Source organism: Manacus candei, unplaced genomic scaffold (assembly GCF_025592945.1).
Source record: "Manacus candei isolate 608988 ecotype Guabito, Panama unplaced genomic scaffold, ASM2559294v1 h1tg000089l, whole genome shotgun sequence".
In the NCBI taxonomy this organism is placed as follows: domain Eukaryota; kingdom Metazoa; phylum Chordata; class Aves; order Passeriformes; family Pipridae; genus Manacus; species Manacus candei.
In genome coordinates this window covers 3,157,852-3,178,041 of record NW_026138137.1, presented here as the reverse complement: position 1 = coordinate 3,178,041, position 20,190 = coordinate 3,157,852, and the positions used below count along the sequence as shown (strand labels likewise).

The window sequence follows — 20,190 nt, the reverse complement described above, 5'->3', positions numbered from 1 at the left end:
TAGGACTTACACAAAGAAAAGCATTGAGCTGCAAGTGGCTCCTAATAAAAGGCAATGCACATTTTAGCAAAATTTAAGATTCAAACCCATCCCTGTATTATTGACGATTTCTTCAACAGCATTGTGACTCTTAACACTATATGAATACTTACACTAATCAACTGTAATATTAATTTTAAAAACCTGCTAGTCTATTAAGATTTTAGGTCCACAGTCTTATTTTCACTTGAAAATTGCTAATGATGCCTCCATTAATTAGTGCTGTTTTGAACTAATTCAGGAATATATGGCTTTTTAACCAGAATTCAAAAAAACAACAAAAAAACATTGGTCTGCTGAGCACTAATGGTTTCTTGGGAAAGAAACTTAAGAATAATAGGTTTTAGGTTCATATAGAGTGCTGAAGTAATCTGGAATTTAATTTAATTTTTAGATGTACAACTCACTGTTAAGAGAGAAATCATTTCACACTAAGCAGACAAATTACCAAGTGAATTTTTAAAGAATCAGAAAAGGGAAAATTAGGCAAAGTTCTAATAGATTAGGATGAGTGCTACATATTTATTAAAATATTTTAATATAAACTACCTATTAGAAACGAGAAGGAGCTACAGGAAATTCTAGACTTGCCATTCATAAAGCCTTTTAAATATGAAATCAGCTTTGGTGAATCCTATTTCAACATACACAGTGTCACCTTCAGCAACGTGAGTGTGTGAGAGAGGTATCAAAGCCCATCACTAAAGCACAAAGCAAATTAACTGGATCCTCTCAACAAGATGTCCATCAACTCTCCACCAGAGGTGGCTCAAGTGTTTTTGCACACAAAATATCTCAGGTGTAATCCAGAGTAATTCTGATGTGGTTGGTACAGCACACATGTACAACCATGATTATGAATGCACTGCCCATCGTTCATGTCCTGACAGCACCACAGTGTAAACATTCATTAACTAAAAATAACACACGAAATAAAAGAATGTTTCTGTGGCACAGTATGAGGAGCTGTTCTCCACTAAGAGTCCCAGAAGTCAAAATTACAGAAGCTTCAGGACACTTATTTCAAAATAAAGGGATAAAACTTTAAAAAGTATCCTAGGGCTATATTCAGAAAGTAACTTTGTATCTGCAAAACGCCTTATTTTTAGAGATCTTGCCATTCTGCAGAAATCTGAGGTTCAAATAAACCCCTAACTTTTCAAGACTGTGCATTGAGCCTTGCACTCATGCAGGGCACAGAGGACAAAGGAAATTATAGGGCAAAAAGGCAGAACTGGTAATTCCTCCCTCTAGGAAGGAGCTTCACAACTATAAGATGCAAAGCCTTTCTCCAGGTGCTGGAGCCGGCACAGTGACCTCCACAGCAGCCTGATACAGCACTTGCTACAAAGCCCTTGCACACCGGTCCAACTGCTATTCCAACAGACTTTGGGAGAACAGAGCGTAGCCAAACCACCACCAACTGCCCTGGAGCTCTGTAAATATCACTGACAGAGAAACACTTGCACAAAGTGTGTTTGACAGCACAGTGACCGGGCTGTAGGTCTGATGCTCCACGCTGGTGCTTTTGCTCAGCCTCTACCCAGAAGCAATTTCAGGTACCGAGAAGAGGGAACTAAGATTTAAAATGAAGCCTGTACTTCCACTCCACATGCAGAAATCATATAGACAGCAAAGGACCAACACTTCTGAGGGACTCCACACCCTGTGTTTCAGTACTGGCTGAAAGCCACTGTACTACTCAGGTACTTTTCAAAGTTTTACCATCAGATGAACACGCAAAGAAAGGCACCAATTCAATTACTTAAGTCTCTAACATTTACCAGCACTTATTTTTCTCATGCTCCCTTCCCATACACATCTAAGGATCTCAATGCTGCAAGTGCAGCATGCTCACTTGCTTTTTTTATTTCCTTCTAGAAATAAAGTCAATACAAGAGCTGAAGTTATTTCAATACACAAGTGGCATAAGAAAGTGTAAGTCCGGACTTCTACATCATAATCCTGGCTATACTATATAACAACTTAATGATGCCCAGCAGAACAACAGTCTAGAACTAAACCTACTCTGGGAACAATCCATTTCACAGTTTTACGTGTTTATAGCACAAATAATTCCTTGCACTGACTGAAAAGCTTGAAGAGTATGAAGCCAGGTTTCCCGAACTAGCAAAATAATTCTAAATTAATGCTTTTTTCTTGTTGCTCTTATCAAGAAATCATTACTGAAACTCTAAACCATACTGTAGTTAAACACAGCTTTACTCTTCCAAACATTTTCTCCAGCTGCATTCTTACTTCTATGAACCTGCTAGGAATGAAGTTACTTATTACGGGGAGGTTACGAATTTGGCCAGAACTCCAGTACTCTGGACTCTTAAGTTTTAACTGTGGGCACTTTAAGAACAAGAAAAGGAAACTGAAGTTCTTGGATACGATAGCTCCTAAGAGAAAGTCCAACAGCTTATAAATGAAAAATCCAACACTTACATGTGCTACATTTGATGGTCTATTAATCTGCTGAATATCAGCACTATTAGTAATGTTCCTTAACGTCCGCACGGCTGGACTCCACGTGGCCATCATTTCCTGGCGGTCAGAACTTTGGGCACCTTGTACCGAAGCCATGAGGTTGCCCCTCATATCTGGAGGCAAAATGTTACCTGGCACTGGTGGGACATTGGCACACAAATTAATTAACCCAGAGTCTTTCCCTTGAGGCAACCTACGCTTTGCTGCAGATGCCTGTGGGACTTCAGCTGGTGTCCAATTCAAATTCCTCTCTTGCTTTTCTGGAGAGGAATCTGAAGAATCATCAAACATCAGTTCCCCTTTTGCCTTGTCAGCAGTAGTAGATTTTGGTGAGAAAACTTGATCACCCAAAGGTGATCCTTCTCGAGAAGATGCTGGGCTTGACAATTTTTCATCAGTACTAGCTTCATTTTGTGAGTCTTGTTCTTCATTTTCTGCTTCTTCCTCCTCTTCTTCCTCCTCCTCTTCTTCCTCTTCGTATATAATCAAACGAGGATGATAAGGAGTCTCTTCTTTTTTACCCTTATCAGTTATAGAATCCAGTACCCAGTCTGGGGTCACAATTTTAATGCTGTCCCGTTTATAAGCACATTCATATTTTTCCTGAGGGGAAAAAAAAAGAAAAAAAAAGATTTTATTTAAAGACAAAAAATCCCAAATTTCTGAGTGCAGGGCTAGAGCATGGAGAGGGAGATCACAAGAGGCTGTCCAAAATCAGAGAATAATCTCTCCCAGATCCAACAGGACACTACACTACTGTGCAGAACCACAAATTCCAAGAGATTAAAACAAAATTCTCCACATTTACAGTATAAAGGACGCAGAAGGCACAATTGCAGAAGATGATGTATTCACTTGTACAACTCTTCCCTAACCAAGTCGCCAAAAGATTTGAAAATAATGAAATTTGGTTCTGAAAAAAATGAAATTTGGTTCTGAAAAATCCTTCAGAACTCCTGCAGCAGTCAATACATCAGCAGTCAATACTAAAATGCAGGTGATTTTAGGTGGACATTATGGTGAGTTTAAATACAGTTTATACTTACATTTTGTCCACTAAAATAAAAGGTAAAAAAACCAAAAACAAAATGCATCTAGGAAGAAAGTCAGAATTTAATAATAAAGTAGAGACAAATATTTACAAGGTGGTCACTGAAAAAAAATGCATTTCAACAGAAATACAAATCAGAAACCAGTCAGGTATTTCCCATACACCTTCTCAGAAGTTGCAAACTGTAATGTTGCCCTCAACTACAAAGTTACATTCTGTCCTATATTACCTAAAACCATTTCAGTGCAAGGTTACAATGTTGACAAAGTAGAAAATTTTATCCCTCCCTCCTTTCTCATTTCATCATTTGAAGATATATACAAATCTTACAGAATCAGTGTTGTATTTATTCAAACATCTTTTTGACGGAAACCCCTCAATATATCAAAACAGCAAGGGAAAAAAAAGGAAAACTTTCTTTAGAAAATTTGAAACTAATTTCAGGATCTAATATTTAGAAGTCGTTGAACTGGGATTTTCTTTGTATGTCAAACAATATAAGTTAACAACAAGCACATTCAAAGGAAATTAATTTAATTTAATGATTCTCTAGAGTTATTTCCTACAATGAAACTGTCATTCATACCCAATAAAGAGATTAGAGATGAAATCAAGTTTACTTGCCGACACGCGTTTTTTTATTCATTCTTGGTGGTGAGAATTATTAACAATCTTGTTTTATCATCTTGTGTCTAGTCAAAGCAATCATTCAAGTTTTCCTAGTGACAAAACTGTTCTCGTTACAAACTGCTGCAGATTCCCTTGTAGTAGTGAGTCACAGCAGCAGGACTGGAAGGACTTTAATCATCCCATAGAATTGTTCCCATTCAATGATTATGTGAATTAAAATATTTTTATCCTATAGAAAGGAAATGCTAATTCATAATTAGCTAATAGAGACAACTAGGTTGGTGTTGAATATACCCCTCTAAACAGTCCACAGGAGAAAGATCATGTGTTTAAAAAAAAAATCAAAACAACCCACACACACATCCACCACAAAAACCCCAACTCTACAAAGGTTCTCTCATTTTAAAGAAGCAACAATTTCCCATGTCCACACTTTCTCTTCTCCCATTGCCAGCCTATGTTTTATTCTAATACATTTCCCTATGTATGCACACATAAATTTACTGTCATTCTACTAGCCACATATTTTTATCTTATCTTAGATAGTTTACATTAATTCCAAAATATTAAAAGGGTCATTGGTGGGACAATAATATACTCAATTTGTATAGAACAACATGAGGAACTTGACAAAGTTTCACAAGATTTAGGTAAGGAGGTACAGAACCTGATCTTAGAGTTACTCATATTCAAATAACTAAACTGTGTCATACTCCTTCCACTGATTTGAAATTTAAAAAAAAAGAGGATGGAAATGTGCTCATGTTCTTAAAGGACAAAAAGTAAAATACAAAACCCAAAGCTTGCTCTGGGCACCAGATGAACTAAAAGCACTCATGCAATCATTTTTAAGTGAGCTTCAATTTATTTAAAATATTTTCAGTCTCTGAACTAACACACTAAATCAATCACAAGTATATTTGTTCCTCAGGAAGAGGAATACCCGAACAGTTCATGATGTTTCAGTGAACTGTTTACAACCAAAGCATTACTGCCATTGCAGTACAGGAGGCTATTCTGATGTGCTCAATGCTGCCTTTAGCCAGTTACTTTATCTTCCTGATTCAGTTTCTCCACCTGCATAAAGACAGCAGCATTTGATTTCCTACATGGGAATAAGAAATCAAATGGCAGTATTTAAACTAGAGGAAGCTGTGGACCCCCCAAAGGGTAGAGAGGCCTTACAGAGATTTGGATACACCACAGAGCTGGGCCATCACCAACCACATGAAATTTAGCAAGAGCAACCATCAGATCCTGCACCTGGGATGGCATAACTGTGGTTTTAGGTATAAAGTGGGGGATAAGAGTCTGGAGAACAGCCCTGCAGAAAGGCATCTGGGGGGTTGGGTTGGTAGTTGAATATGAGTGTGCCCTGGCATGCAAGTGGGACAGCCCTGTCCTGGGTGCATCAAGCACAGCACTGTAGCTGGCTGAGGGAGGCACTGTCCTGCTCTGCCTTGTGCTGGTCAGCACACAACGATAAACACAACAAAAAACCCATTCCTCCTTCTGCTCCCTTTATTCCTTTCTCCCTCTTAACCCTGAAGGGCATTCTATGCAATTTTGCAATTTCGTCCTTCATTTTCTTCACTGATTCCGTACCTCCAAATTTACAAATCACAAACACTATTGACTATGACATGTCAAAATTAGATTAAGACAAACAGAACAAAGAATGAAATTAAAATTCTTTGTTCAAACAGGAATGGTAGGAAACTGAACAACTTTTGAATTAATCACGCTTAAAGCCATGCAGAAAATAAGTATGCACTGAAGAGCTGCAATGCATAATTGTGCTGAATTTAGTTGTTAATGAACGGTCTTAAGAATTCTAACTTCAGGGAGCTGGAAAATTTCTGATTATTCAAAAGCAAATGAGAGCTACAACAAGAAGAACCGTACATGTAATAAACTCTTACCCCCTTTGGCTCAGGCACAATCAAATGAGTACACTTCTTATTGAGGCTCAGCTGGCAATTCCCTCCATAAAAAGTAATCAAAGCCCACAGCGTACTTCGGTCTTCAGACGAAACCTAAAAGGAAGGTAAAAAAGCCTTTTAGTTCTACACACCCAGCTGTCTTCAGCTGGAAGAATTTTACTATAATACGTGACACACCATTTACAAGTCTGGCTAATGTATTACCTATAACTTTTAAATACCGAATTAGTATAGAAGTTACAGAGAAAAACGGTGACAAAGACACACAACAAGAAAAAAACCTCTAAATAATAATTCTTAACCCACGCAGAGAAAATAAAAACACTCTTCACTCCTGTAAAACTCAACACTAGTGTATCACCCTCCACTAGAGAAAAAAAGTTAGTGATCAAGCAAACTGGCGTTATTTAGCTTGGACAATCTGTATAAAATCATTAAACAGAATTTTAACAAGCAGACCAAATTAACAGCCTGTGTAAAGAACCAAAGTGTTTATTTCTTACAATTTATGTCACAGCAATGTCCCCCTCCCATGCCAAGAAAGCCACATGCATTGAAGGCATTACCAATGAGAGTCAGTGACAGTATTACAGTAATAACTGGTTAAAAAGTCTAAAGCACACACACACATCTATTCCATTAGCACCTGGCCCTGATCCTGTGTCTGCACTCACTCTGGTGACAGATCTACAGAGCTGCCTATGAACACAAGCCATGGAAGCACCACCCTTCCACTTGTTTTACTCACTGGAACCTCTGTTAAGTTTTCAGTGCATTAGTAGCAAAACATGTTGACTGAATATTGTATTAGTGCAGAAACAGAAAATGCAGAATAGGAACAAAGACTTTGTAATCCAGTGTACTCTGCATTTGAGAATCATCATACAGCTGAATAGAAGATAAATTACTGACTGAATGTTCAGTTTGAATTGTTCATGGTCTCATTTTCAGTGAAAAACTGTCAGGTGATAATTCACCTAACATACAGAAAAAAAGTCACAGTACAACAGAAAAACTGGTATCCTTGCTCAAAAAAAACCAAAGCATCACAAATATACTGTACAGTGGAGTAGACTAATATATGGTTCACTTCTTACCTGAGAGAGACAAGCAGTGACTCCAAAAAAGATCTGACATGATTCTGGAGAAAAGCCATTTACACTGGAAAGCAGATGTCAAGGATGCAAAATAATTAAATGAGAGCTTCCTGAAGGACACTAGAAGGACATTAAACAGTGAGCATTGTACTTCTCAGATACTATCAATTATTTGACCATTTAAAAACTTTTATCTTTAAAAGTATGTTGTCTGTTTCCATTGTGTCACAAGTACACATTGAGATTTTTTAAATGAAATAAAATTATTTTCCCCATGATGTTGACAGATGTACCAACAACATTTAAGTTTTGAGACCCGAAGTCTGAGAGTCTAGTCAAAGCCCAGAGCACTTTAAAACTTAACAGATTACTGCTATTACCCAGAATATTCCAAGAAGTTCAAATCTGATGAACATCCTGAATTTCACTGTGTTGCTCTGCATCTCATCTAAGGTAGAAATTCAGCACTGCATCTTCCAAAACTGTACATTTGTCTGCTCCCTGTCTTAATATCTACTGCTAACACACAAGGCAGGAACAGTTGGTATTTAACTTTAGGGAGGTCCGTGAGTTTGCCTGCAGCTTGCACTTTCTAAACAACAGGAGAGAAACAGTTACAAGCAGCAGAGCAATAAAAAAAAAAAAGAGGGTATGCAGGAAAACTCACTTTTTCCCCTGCCATCAACACAAGTTCAGAAGTGCTCTGACCCTCTTTTATCTGTACAAGACCATGGAAAAACAAACCTTCCTCTTTTTTACTTTTGCTGCGAAAAAAGTCCCAGCCCTCTTTATGGCATTACAGCCAAGGTTTTCACACATGAAACTCCTTATCCTTCTTCACAAAGTCTGCTTCCAGCTTCATTTTACTGCTACTTCCCCTCAACTGCAGGTTAGTCAGATTTTGCAGATGTCAGATAGCAGGACACAGGAGAACACTCTGCCTTCTGAAGTTCCCCCTGGTGAAAACAACTTTCACTAAGAAACAGGCAAAATTACTATGCTTTTATATTGTATTAAATATTTCTAAATTAACCTTCACCTTTTAAAACTGACAGGTAAATGCCTATCAAGTACCAGAAGTGGAAAGCCAAGGTAAAATCCTTAACATTGTTATTACATCCATTTATCTCACTGACTCAAGGTGTTTCTAGGACTTTTTTCTTCAGAAATTCAAACACCACTTTGAGTGTTACATCTCCAAATTAAAACATAAACAAGAGACAAAAATGCAGAATCTCAAACTTCTGCCTAAACTGGGTCCAAAACCAGTCAACTGGAAAAACTAAGCTATTCCTATTAACTGCTCTATTTTTTTCATTATGGTAGTACCTAAATCCCTAATGAAAGGCCGGATGTCACCGCACTCGAAGTCATAAAGTGCCTGACACAGAACAAAACAAAGTTAAGAATTAACAACCCCTTTTAGTGAGCACAATAAGGCTCAGAATAAAATCTAAACCCACCGTGTTCTAAGGACATGAAGTGCTAGAAAAGAGAAAGTCAAAGGTCCAAGGAACACATTTATTGCTGGCAGGTGGACAAAACTTCCTTCCTCCATGCAACTCAAGAACATGACACTACTGAGACCTGGTCTTTTCATTTGGTCATTCCCTTATACCCACAATAAAGACTTCCTGAGCAATAGCCATTGAGGGCTACATTCCCACATTTATTGCTACAATTTAGTTATGGACTGCGTCACTCTGTTGTTTTATCTGTTTATTTCTCTTCTGGGTATATCTAATAACGTCAGCTCTTAGAATACCCTTTTAAAAACCCTATTTTCAGATGGAAGACAAATTTTCTAATAGTGCAATTTCTCCGTGGGAAAGAACAACATCAATAATGAAATGTTAGGTTACTTAAGCCTGAAAATGTAGCTAATTCCAAGCTATTTTTTGTCACAGTCCAAAGGAACCGGGAGAGAAGGTTTACAGATATGTGACATAAGCAACTGTACTCTCCCATCCTGATGACGACAGGACAATAAACACATTTATTATGTCCAGACACAAAAGACAAAAATCACTAGCCTAGATCACACCACAGAGACAGAGATGCCAAGTCACACACCTTAAAATACCAGATGTAAAACAGAAATTCCGAGCCACTGAAGCATATAAAGACCTGAATTCCCAATATGGACACCTGGATTTTCACATCTACCACCTTTTGTTTTCCATTACAGACACAACTACCTGTTACCTCATTCCAAAATGAGATCTCATGCCTGACAACACTCCTTTCTAGTCCTGGCACTGTTTGTTGCCATCACTTGCTTGTATCTGTACTAAAATGTAGTGCTCTGTTTAAGCTTGTCCACATACAGAATATTTATCCTGAATGGCCTGAGAAAAAGATGTGCAATTTTTTTTTTCTATAAAAATAGCCATTGTCACCATTCCTGTAATTCCAAGAAAAGAACTGCCAGGAACATAAACAAAGACGGACAGTAATGACTGACAAGAAGAGGAAGGAATGAGCGATCCATATGCAAAATACAGGCTCCAAACAAGTTAAAAAACAGAGACCTAGCCAAACACGAACAAGAGTCTACCAAAGGTAAGGACAGACTATCCCAAAAATGTGAATACTAACACTATCTGTTTATAAAGTGTTGTTTATAATACAGTATTAGGAGTTATTCCATATTTATTCATTATTTAACTTTGCTAAAAAAGGTGGAATAGGCCATTCTACTCTGAGCCATCCTTCCTCCCTTTAGTGCACTCCACAGTGGTTTTCCTGGCACCTCAGGTAAATAATGTATCACCTGCCAGTTAAAATGTTTTGAGTCTATTTGATAATGGCTTTCCTGCAAGTGCCTATGAAGCACAAAATAGCCACAGGGACAGGAAAACTGCAGGCAAAACACATCCTATCATTTTAAAAATTTAAGCCGTACCTACTTGAAACAATGTTTAATCCCTTGATGGCATCTATTTTAACATGTTTCCTATAGAATTAATTTAATTTTGAACTTAAAAGGATACGGCAGGAGAGCTCCACAGCGAACAGACAAAATCACCCAGGAAGGCTGAAAAAACAAAAACAAAAACCACAAGATGTTAAAAACCTTGGTCTACATGTACGAAATACAAATTACCTTCCAAGTTCACACTACACTAGTTTCAATATGTAACATTCAGCTGGAAGTCTAAGTGTTTCACAGACATTGTAGTTAGTCTGCAAAAAAAGGCTGTTCTCATTTATTTGTAAGAGTTCAGGTAAAGACAGCTCAAAGGTTGAGCAGCAATATGGGAGCAAGACCCCCTTCTCTTGTGCCATTTACAGTATTTATTCATCCTCTCCCTTTTTTTTTTTTTCAGTTCTCCCCACCCTTAAGAAAAAATAATTAAAAAAAACCCTATGTATAAAACCCTGTCTTACTCTCATCACCGAGGAGTCAGGAACCATAACCTTGTACAGAAGGTTTCTGAAGACAGAGCAATGCTGGTGGTGAGCAAAGTGATGGCCCCTACCTGACAGCATTCTGGGACAGAAGGGCTCAAAGGGACACAGGGAGGTGGCAGAGAATGGAGGAGATGTAGGACAGTGGTCCCAGTGCAGCAGACAAGGAAGAGTGGGCAAAGAGTGGCGTCACATTCTGAATGAAATTACTCTTTCTCAAAAGACAAGTAAAAAAATATACTGTGGCAACTACGTTTATGGTGTCGCAGTTCTTGCTGTTCTCTTTCCCTTATAAGGCAGCATACAAAAAAATGAGCCAAAAACATTTCATTCTTAACTCCTCAATCCTCAAGAATTTCTCTTCCTTATTCCCTATAACCAGCTACTTTTGCCTCTGGCTTCCATTCCTTTAACACTTAGTCTAATCTTCTTGATTACAGATCATGCTGTGATGTTTTCAGGTCAAACTAAGTGACATTAGTGACAGACTTGCTCTCATTTGGCAAATGAGTTAGCAGTTAGCAGCAGTTCTGAAGAAAATTGAATTATTTCAGTAAATGGCATTAGAAAGCAGGAAGTGCTCTTACAACACCAATGTCCTTCCTTCACATAACAGCAGCAGCAAATCTTCTTGTTTGTAAAGTTAAAACTACGCCAAAAAAACACTTCAGAAAAAGGAACTAAACATTAATCAGCAGGTCCACTACAACCATAAGGTCTCCAGCCAAGCACCTTGCATTTTTCAGAATTAATTCATAGTTCTAAACTCTCAGGTGAATTCTCATGACATAACCTATCAAAATTCTCTACTGTCACCTGTAACCCTGCTGAAAAAAATAACCCAAAATCACGTACCCAAAGGTATTAGCAGTGAAATTCTAGCGTTATTCCTTCTAAGCTCTCCCATGACTTCCAGAGTGACAAGTTCACATTTTCAAACATGAAGCCCAGAATTTTTCACTGGAAAAATCCCCCAGTATTACAAGGTAGTAACAAACTACTGGTAATTCCAGTGTGAGGAAGAAAGAAAAAAAAAATAAGAAAAAACCCTTTAAAAACTAAAATTAAGAGGGAAAAATCTATTTTTCCACAAGTTTCTGTAGTTTAAAATTAGCATAGTACACATATGCAGAATCAACAAAATCATTTTTCACCATGTCAACTATATGTGTTTGAAAAAAACCCTCAGCAATCTACTACTTATTCTAAAATGAGGTTTTCCATTGCCAGAAGCTTGTAAGAACCTCCTCATCAGAAACATTTCTAAAGTACAGCCAATAGGACACCATCCCACAGATGACTGAAGGAAGAATCTGGGGGAAAAAAAAACAAACAAAGCAGAAAACCAAAAAATACCCAAACCACTGACAGATACAGAGGAACAACAGAAAGGAGAGAACAGAATTGTAGCAGAAGTCTATCAGTCAGGATAAAAGTTTGTGCAACAAGAATAGAAGATTTTTGAATGTATGTTTCATTTGGTCATCATCCAAACATGAATATTTTGTTATAACAATGAAGTACCCACGTCAGTACTGTGACAGTATCATGGATAAGTCGTTCACCTTTACCACAGGGAGATCAAAAACTTCACGAGATTCTCCAACCTCTGGATTGTCCCCATCTTCTGAAATAATATGTGAAGCCAGCGCATTGTAAGAAACTTCCTTCGCTTTCCCAGCTTTCAGAAGTTGAATAACCTAAACCCAAAAGAGAACAGGGAGAAGTCAACAATTTTTAGCACATTTTATTTGAGAAAAACATCACTGCAAGAAGACACTAACACTGGAGGAATGAATATGACCTTCTCTCTTGGTTCTCCTCCTGTAGGTGGCCAGTACTCTTTCTGAAGTTCCGAATGCATCCCATTTAAAACCTGATTGCCAAAGGTTTACATCTCTGCATATTTTCATCATTCAATTTGAAGATCTACTTTCCAGAATAATTCAGGCTTTGGTAGAAATCTGGAAAATGTCAATACTTTTCCAAAACATATATTCCTCAAAAAACATCTGAAAACAATTTTCTCTCAGGCAAGGTACGAAAACTCTTCTTCACAATGTTTGGTTTTGCATATGGTTGCTCTGGAAGTGTTTGAATATTCTTTAAAATAAGAGGTTGAATTTTAAGGACTAAGTGATTAAGAGAAATACAAAAAAACCCCCAAAACACTAGAAAACCAAACAAGTAGAACAAATGCCCCCTAAGTTACTACCACAAAGAGCTGGAATGGATGTGTCTCACTCCACTGCTCTGTCCTCAGAAAATGCAGAACACCTCATAACTAACAGAGCACATCTCACTCCCAGTTTTGCAAGGCCCACACAGCAGATGCTGGTTTAAGAGTTCAGCACACTCTCAGCTCTGTTGTAGAGATCTGTGTGATGAATCCCACCCTGCCCCCCAAAAACCAGACTTTCATTTCAACAAAAGTAACAGAGAAGGTAGTGGGGAGTAGTGGGGAGGAAGACAAAAATGTTTTAAAATGTTACAGTCTAGAGTTCAAAAGCTAAAAATGAAAATTAAGATTATTGTTTCATTTTCCTCTTATTATTCAGAAATAATGATTTAGCAGGACAAAACTGGTTTGATGCTTATCCTCCAAAAGCTGCCAGGGGTAAATGCCTATCCCTGAAAACCTGCTGGGGACATTCCCTTTGTAACAAGATGCTCTCCTCACAACAGTGAACAGCAGAGAGTAAGGCACTGCATTCATCAAACAAAATATTAATTAATTGGTCCTTAAGCAATTACTCCCTACCCTATAAACTCACCAGGACAGAAAAGCACTGAAAAAGAGACTCTCTCAAAACGTGGCATCAGGATGTTTTACAAAGCATCTGTGCTAAGCAGAAAAACAAAGATGGAAAAATCACTGCTCCAGAAGGAGACAATTTCAGCATTTCCTGACTGAAGTATCTGACTTTAAAATTCCACTAAAGAAAAAAAATCAACTTGTTCTGAAGTGGATGAATATGTGATATTATCAAATTACAAAATAAATACTCTAAAATAACCAAGAAAATTGATCGGGAGCTTGCTGTTCTTGCCACCACAGCCTGGAACAGGAGACAATGTTTCCATTTTACACATCAATCTCCTAAATCAGGAGACACTTTCCTGCATGAAATCCAGTTATCCACAAGGTAACACGGGACACTATCATTCCAATAAATAAAAATAAAGCCCTTTTGAAAATAGTAGGTATTTAAGAACAGCCCCAGCACATGAGCTCTTTGTCTCACACAGCTCTCCTTGGGTTACAATCCCATTCGACTGTTTATTTAGGGGAAGGCTAAAACCAGGAGTAAACATCATGAAAACTGAGTGCCCAAATCTGACAGTGTCAGAAAGAAGCTGCAACTAATGTGCTGAAAGTATGAACATTTTTGTATCAAAACCATGTTGTATTAAAGAGCTCGTGCAAAGAGTCTGCTTATAACAAAAGTTACACCAGTTTCAGGTACAAAATTTAAACACTACAACCATGACAGAAATAATCATAGGATTATTTCATAAAAAGGAATTTTTCTAATTCAGCTCACGTCAACTTCAACTCTCCTCTCAGAACAAGTGACTTCTTCAGATTAAGTAGTTCCTGGACTGGAAAGTTATGCTGGCACAATTAAAGAACTTCACTTATACTTGTATCAACCATATACTTGTAACCAGAAAACAAAATGCTGAAAAGCCCTAATATGAACATTGTAAAATCCTGTACTTTAGGTCTTAGTTTACACCCACTAAATGAAATTTTATTTTACTGGGGGGTATATAAATTTTATCTTATCCTCTCCCACTAAAATCTGTGTTGGATGAAACAGGAATTGTTCAAAACTAAAAAGTAAGACAATGGGCATAAAAAATAAACAGAGCAAGAGATAACCAGAACCCAAATATCCTGTTCAAAGTCCTTGTGCTGCACTGCATTGCTTCTATCTCTTTCTGAATCAAATACTGATTTTAACTGGTGTTCCCAAAACATGATGGTTTGAGTTTATATCTTTTAGGAAAGCAGGAAAAGCACTTATTAAAAAAACAGAATAGCAGCTGACATCTACTCGTCACCCCTGGTGAGGTGTGAGCAGCAAAGTGCACATCCCAGTGGAATGGATTTAAAGTTGAGAGCCAGAAGCCCTACTTCTCCCTCATTTGACAAAGAACATCCAGGCACAATTCCAGACTTTTGTTTCCCTTACAATTTATGCTGCATATGCCTTAATAGGCAGTGGGGATGCAGTTATTCACCTGAATAAATTTTTTTTTTCCTTACTCTTGGATTTGTTTTGATTACCGTGCTCTACCGTGCTTTACTTGCACTAAACCTGTTTTAATATTTATTAAGGTAACTGGTTTTCCGTGAAACCGTTTGGAAATTTAAGCTGATCAAAGTGTACTCCTCCCCAAAAGATGAAGGAGTAAACTTCTATTCAAAATCAAGCTGGCATCTGCTTTTATATGAAGAAGTAAAAAGCGCTAAATATATTTGTAATTTTACATCAGTAATGGGGCAAATTTCACTCTAAGAACTGTTTGATTTAGAATTTCTGTCTCGGCTCAAAACACACCCAGTAAATGTTCCTCTTATTCAGGTGTCCCCAGGGTACCACAGGGGTGTCCTGGTCTCTTCTGGGACAGAGTTAATTTCCTCTCAGTAGCTGGTACAGTGCTGTGTTTTGGGTTCAGAATAGGAATCATGTTGGTAACACACTGATGTTTTGGGTTTTGCCAGGTCGAGTTCATCCCAAGTGAAGGACTTTTTTTTGTGTCTCATGCTCTGCCGGTGAAGAGGTACAAAAAAGAATCTGGGGGGGAGTGTGGCTGGGACAGGTGACCTGAACTGGCCAAAGGGAAATTCCACACCACAGAACATCATTCCCAGTATATAAGCTGAGGGAGTTACCTGGAAGAGGCCGATCTGGGTTCAAGAAGGGGGGTCTGGCATCAGTCAGCGAGTGGTGAACAATTGTATTGTGAATCACTTGGTTTTTATCCTTTCCCTTTTTATTATCATTATTATTTACTACTACCATTATATCTTACCTTGTTTTCAATTATTAAACTGTCCTTATCTCAACCTACAAGTTTTACTTTTGATTCTCCTCCCCATTCCACTGGGTAGGGCTGGGGGGTGAGCAAGCAACTGCGTGGTGCTTAGTTGGCAGCTGGGCTGAAACCAGGACACAGGCTCCCCACAAGAGCCGTATTTCTTTTATCATAATAGGAATAAAAACTATGTCAATCTGTCAGTGCCAGTGTCTCCAGGTCACTTACAGGCCTACGAGGCTCACTGAGTGCCAGTGCAGGAGGCTAAAGGAACCCAACGCTGAACTAAGACTTTACTGCAGCAAATACCAGAGGAGCAAAGGCTCCAACTTCAGTGTGAAGTGCATGCAGTAACCTGCTTGCACGGAGCTGCTGTCCTAAAGCGCGATACGGTTCGCTTCAAGCACCTGTCTAATTGGACACGGCACAGAAACTTTGTTTAAACCACCTTCGCACAGCAGGACCGGGTGTTATTCACTGCAAGGCCACCTGCACCACCCACGGCAGGGGCAGAAGGCTGGACGGACACTGGGCAGCCCCTTCTGCTCCTCATCCCCCGGGGAGCCGGGCAGGAGCTCAGAGACGCGCCTGATCCCCACCAGCACCACCCCGGGCGGTCCTGGGGCGGCACCGGGGGCCGCGCCGAGGCGGGAAGGTCCGTGTGGGAGGGAAGAGCCGGTCCGGCCCCCCGCGCAGAGCCCTCCCCACGGCCTATCCCCGTGTCCCTGCGCCCGTCCCGACCGCGGGCGCAGGGAGGGGCTGTGCCCCCGGGGCGCCCCGGAGGAGCGGCGGGCGCTGCGCTCGCTGCCCGCCCGGCCCGGCCCGGCACAGGAAGTCCCTCCGCCCGCTCCTCCTCCGCTCAGGCGGCGGCGGTGGGGCCTGCGCGGCGGGGCCGCGGCTCCCATGGCGGCGGCGCTTCCCGCGGGCACGGCCGGGACCGGGATCGGGATCCGGGCCGGGATCGGGATCGAGACCGGCCGCTCCCCCCGCGCCCTCCCTCATGGCCCCTCACGCGCGCGACCCCCCCCCCCCCACTCCCGCCCTTTCCCCGTGAGGCGGCGCGAGCCTCGAGCCCGCGCGTGGCAGGCGGACGCTCCCACAGTGCCCCCCCATCGGGGGGGGGGGCTGGGGCGGTCTGAAAGAGAAGGCGGGCATGATCCGAGGGGTGACCCGGTACCTTGGGGTCGATGTCTCCCACCACGAAGAACTTGACATCTTTGAACATCTCCTCTGGGACTTTCAGCTCCTCCTCGTCGTCCGCCAACATGGTCCCGGACGGCAGCACCGGGCGTTCCCCCCGCCGGCTCCCCGCTGATCCCCCGCGCTCACTGTGGAGAAGCCGCCGGGGCCCGGGTCTCTCCTGTCCCCCTCCCCCCGCCGAGCCGCCGAACCGCGCGAGCAAGGCGCGCGCTGCGGGACACACCATTCCCCGCCGGGACGCAGGGGGGGTGGAAGGGAGAGGGGAGCGCCGCCAGCACGAAGCGGCCTCCTCCGCCCGATCAGCCACCACCGCTGCCGCAGGGCAAAGCCCGCTTCTGATGCACGGGCTCTATCCCTGCTACTCTCCCTCTCTCCGAACCGGGTCGGGAAGCAGCATCCAGGCCCGGCGCTCCCCCCGCGCGGAGTGCAATGGACTCGCCGCGAACGACAGAGGCGGGCAGCGGGGATACCCGGCCCCGCCCATTGGCGAGCAGCGCGGGCGGGGGGGAGGGGAGCGCGCGCCTCCGGCCCCGCCCCTCAGGGCCGCCCAGGCCCCGCCCCGTCAGGCCCCGCCCCCTCCCTACCAGGCCCCGCCCCCTCGTTCCCGCCGTGAGGGGACGGGGGCGATGGCGGCGGGTCCGGCGTTGTGATGCGTGTTCCAGCACCGAGCTCACTAGTGAACACACTGCCTGCTCCCGAAATCACGGGATAGAGTCATTCAGGTTGGAAAAGACCTATAAGGTCACCGAGTCCAACCGAAATCAGAAATTTTTCCCTCACAAGCTGACTCAGAGCATCCTTCTACGTTCACAGTGAACCATCCACGCCTAGAGGGGGATGTGTCTTACCTAACTTTAAGATAACAGAAAACAGAAATCATCACTTTATATCAGTTATAGAAATGAGCACTTTCACAACCTGATTCATCTGGCATATTTTAAACATCCCTGCATTGACAGGGGTGTTTATAATACAACATAAACATAATATAAAATATGATATTATATGTTAATTTATAATAATATATTATTTTATATAATATTATTCCAATAATATATATTATATATTATTTAAATATTGCTCCCATACTTAAGTATGATGTTACGAGGTGACACTGAAAGGCTTATTGAAATAAAAATAGAGGACACCTATTGTTTGCCTCCTGCCTGCAAGGCCTGTTTCACTTTCCCAGGAGCAAACCGGATTTCTTTAACTTGTGTTATTCTTCAAACTATGGCAGAAACCATTAATCGGTTTACAATTAATTTATTTACTTTTACTGGATATAATTTTACTGGATAAAGTTATGTATCCGGTTTTATTTGTCAAATTTCACTGGATAAAGTTATTTATCCTGTGTTCGGGGGGGAGTTATAGGGAAATATATAGTATACAAGTTCTTAGCTTCCTTCTCACCCTTTTTCAAGGAAGGTGCTTCAACCACCTTCCTCCTGCTCTTCTGGATCTCCACATAACGTCTTCCCCTTTCTACTCCAGCTATATAAAAAATACCCAACCTATCACCTGTTTTTCCCCTGCTCCAGAGAGGAATCTTACCCTTTGATTGCAGGTTTTACTGTTTCGCCCACCCTCCCAATTACAATCTACTTTCTTAAGTTAAAATCAAAGTAAAAAGTCCTTAACATTTTATATGATAGCGCTTTTTTTTTTTTTGGTAGTGCAGGAAAAGAAGTAGAGATAACCATCTGCTTTTAAATCCATTTTTCCTTTTCATCCAATAATTCATACTCTCATTTCACTTTTTATCTTTTCTAATAACCCTTGTTTAGAGTAGTTTTCTTCTGTCTCATGTATTTCCTGGACTGTCCTTGAAAAACACTTCTCTGAGCCTTCCTTTCCTTTATAGCCACTCTCCAGGCCCCTAAGTCCAGCCTTTGCTTTCTTAGTTCCATAATTTTCACTCTTTCCCACTCCATTTTTGATCCGTTTTGACTTCTTCACACTAAATTAGAACTATTTTGACCTAAATCTTCATTCGCCTGCAGCGATATATTTTTCTTATTCTTCTTGATCTATTAGATATCATTTACACCATTGCTTCCCAAGTTTCCCTTCCTGTTGGATTTCATTCCCTCTGTAATCATCTGCATCCTCCAGCACTGGTAATTTTCACCTCTTTTCTTTGATAAATATCGCTGTCTCTCAGGTTTCTGTTCCACATTTTTCTCTGAGTTCTTTTCATGTCATTCATTACTTGGCTTCATCTTTCTCAATGTGATTGCTAAATTGCCCCTTCTCACAGGAACTACTTTCCTTGTATCTGATCCCATAAACTGTCACATATTCCCACTCCACACAAAGAAAACCAAAGTTTTGCCCTCCAAGGGGTTTGTCCTCCTAATTTTCCTCCTCAGACTATTTTCTGTGTTACTGTAATGAGTTCTCCTGGCTTTCCTATCCTTTAGATTTTTCGTAGTCACATCATTTTTGGTTCTTCACACAACTCTAAGATTACAAGTATGTCAAATCAGGCGTTATGCTAATACTGACAAAGAGCATAATGCAAACGACCAGCACACATTCTGCACAACAATGCCCCTTCCCAAACCTTCAGATGGAGTTTGTGTGCTATTGCAGCAACAGGTGGGACAACCTTGGATCTTCCATTTGTTCAGCTAGTCAAATCAGAAGAATATGAGATGAACTTGATATTTTAAATCACAAGTTTGAAAATTCTCTAGCAATACAAGTCAGATTATGGTGGTAATGTGTGTATGTCATGTATATGTGTGTGTGCCAGCTGAGAATACAAGTACAGCCTCACTTACTGGTTCGACCTGGAGACATGGAGCAGCCTCACCTCAGTCCTGTGGGATTCAGGACAATATGTTTTCTTCCAGTTATTCATTCTTCCCCTTCACTGTGTTTCAGATAGCTTTGCAGCCTGTCCCTGTCACATCACTGGACCTGTGCCCACCTTGTCACATGGGATGCTCAGTCACATGGTGACACATTCCTGTGTTGAGCCAAGCCACTGTTGGCAGGTCTGGTCACAGCACACAGGGATGAGACTAACCAAAAGGAACTTAACTCTTGCAAAAAAAGGTTCTGAGAACGCAGCAGAACCTTAGTCTCCCCAAGAAACATCCATGAGCAGACTCTTACTTTACATAAAGCTTCTGCTCTGATGCAGCCTCAGGGTAATTGCCATGGGAGCAACCACGGGCAAGGGTCAATTATGCCTTAATACTTTTATTTCTGAGTTTAGTTATTCTGGTGAATAGACTGAAGAGAGATGGTGCACATCACCATGGTCCAC

General features: G+C 40.9%; 1 protein-coding gene across 4 annotated transcripts in view; it reads right to left on the bottom strand.

Moving 5' to 3' along the window:
- PAXIP1 (PAX interacting protein 1) overlaps positions 1 to 17,333 on the bottom strand; it is a 32,892-nt gene extending 15,559 nt beyond the window's left edge. For 3 of the 4 annotated variants that reach the window (XR_007908642.1, XM_051812886.1, XM_051812887.1), the window contains exons 1-6: positions 16,888 to 17,333; positions 12,230 to 12,364; positions 10,247 to 10,290; positions 7,254 to 7,317; positions 6,136 to 6,249; positions 2,491 to 3,135 (exon numbers count right to left, since the gene is read on the bottom strand). Coding sequence is in view for 3 of the 4 variants with exons in the window: in XM_051812886.1 (XP_051668846.1) it covers positions 2,491 to 3,135; positions 6,136 to 6,249; positions 7,254 to 7,317; positions 10,247 to 10,290; positions 12,230 to 12,364; positions 16,888 to 17,136 (1,251 nt within the window). In the remaining variant the exon portion in view is untranslated. The remainder of the gene's footprint in view (positions 1 to 2,490; positions 3,136 to 6,135; positions 6,250 to 7,253; positions 7,318 to 10,246; positions 10,291 to 12,229; positions 12,365 to 16,887) is intronic. The other variant, XM_051812885.1, reaches the window with a different exon arrangement.
- Between the last annotated feature and the right edge of the window lie 2,857 nt (positions 17,334 to 20,190).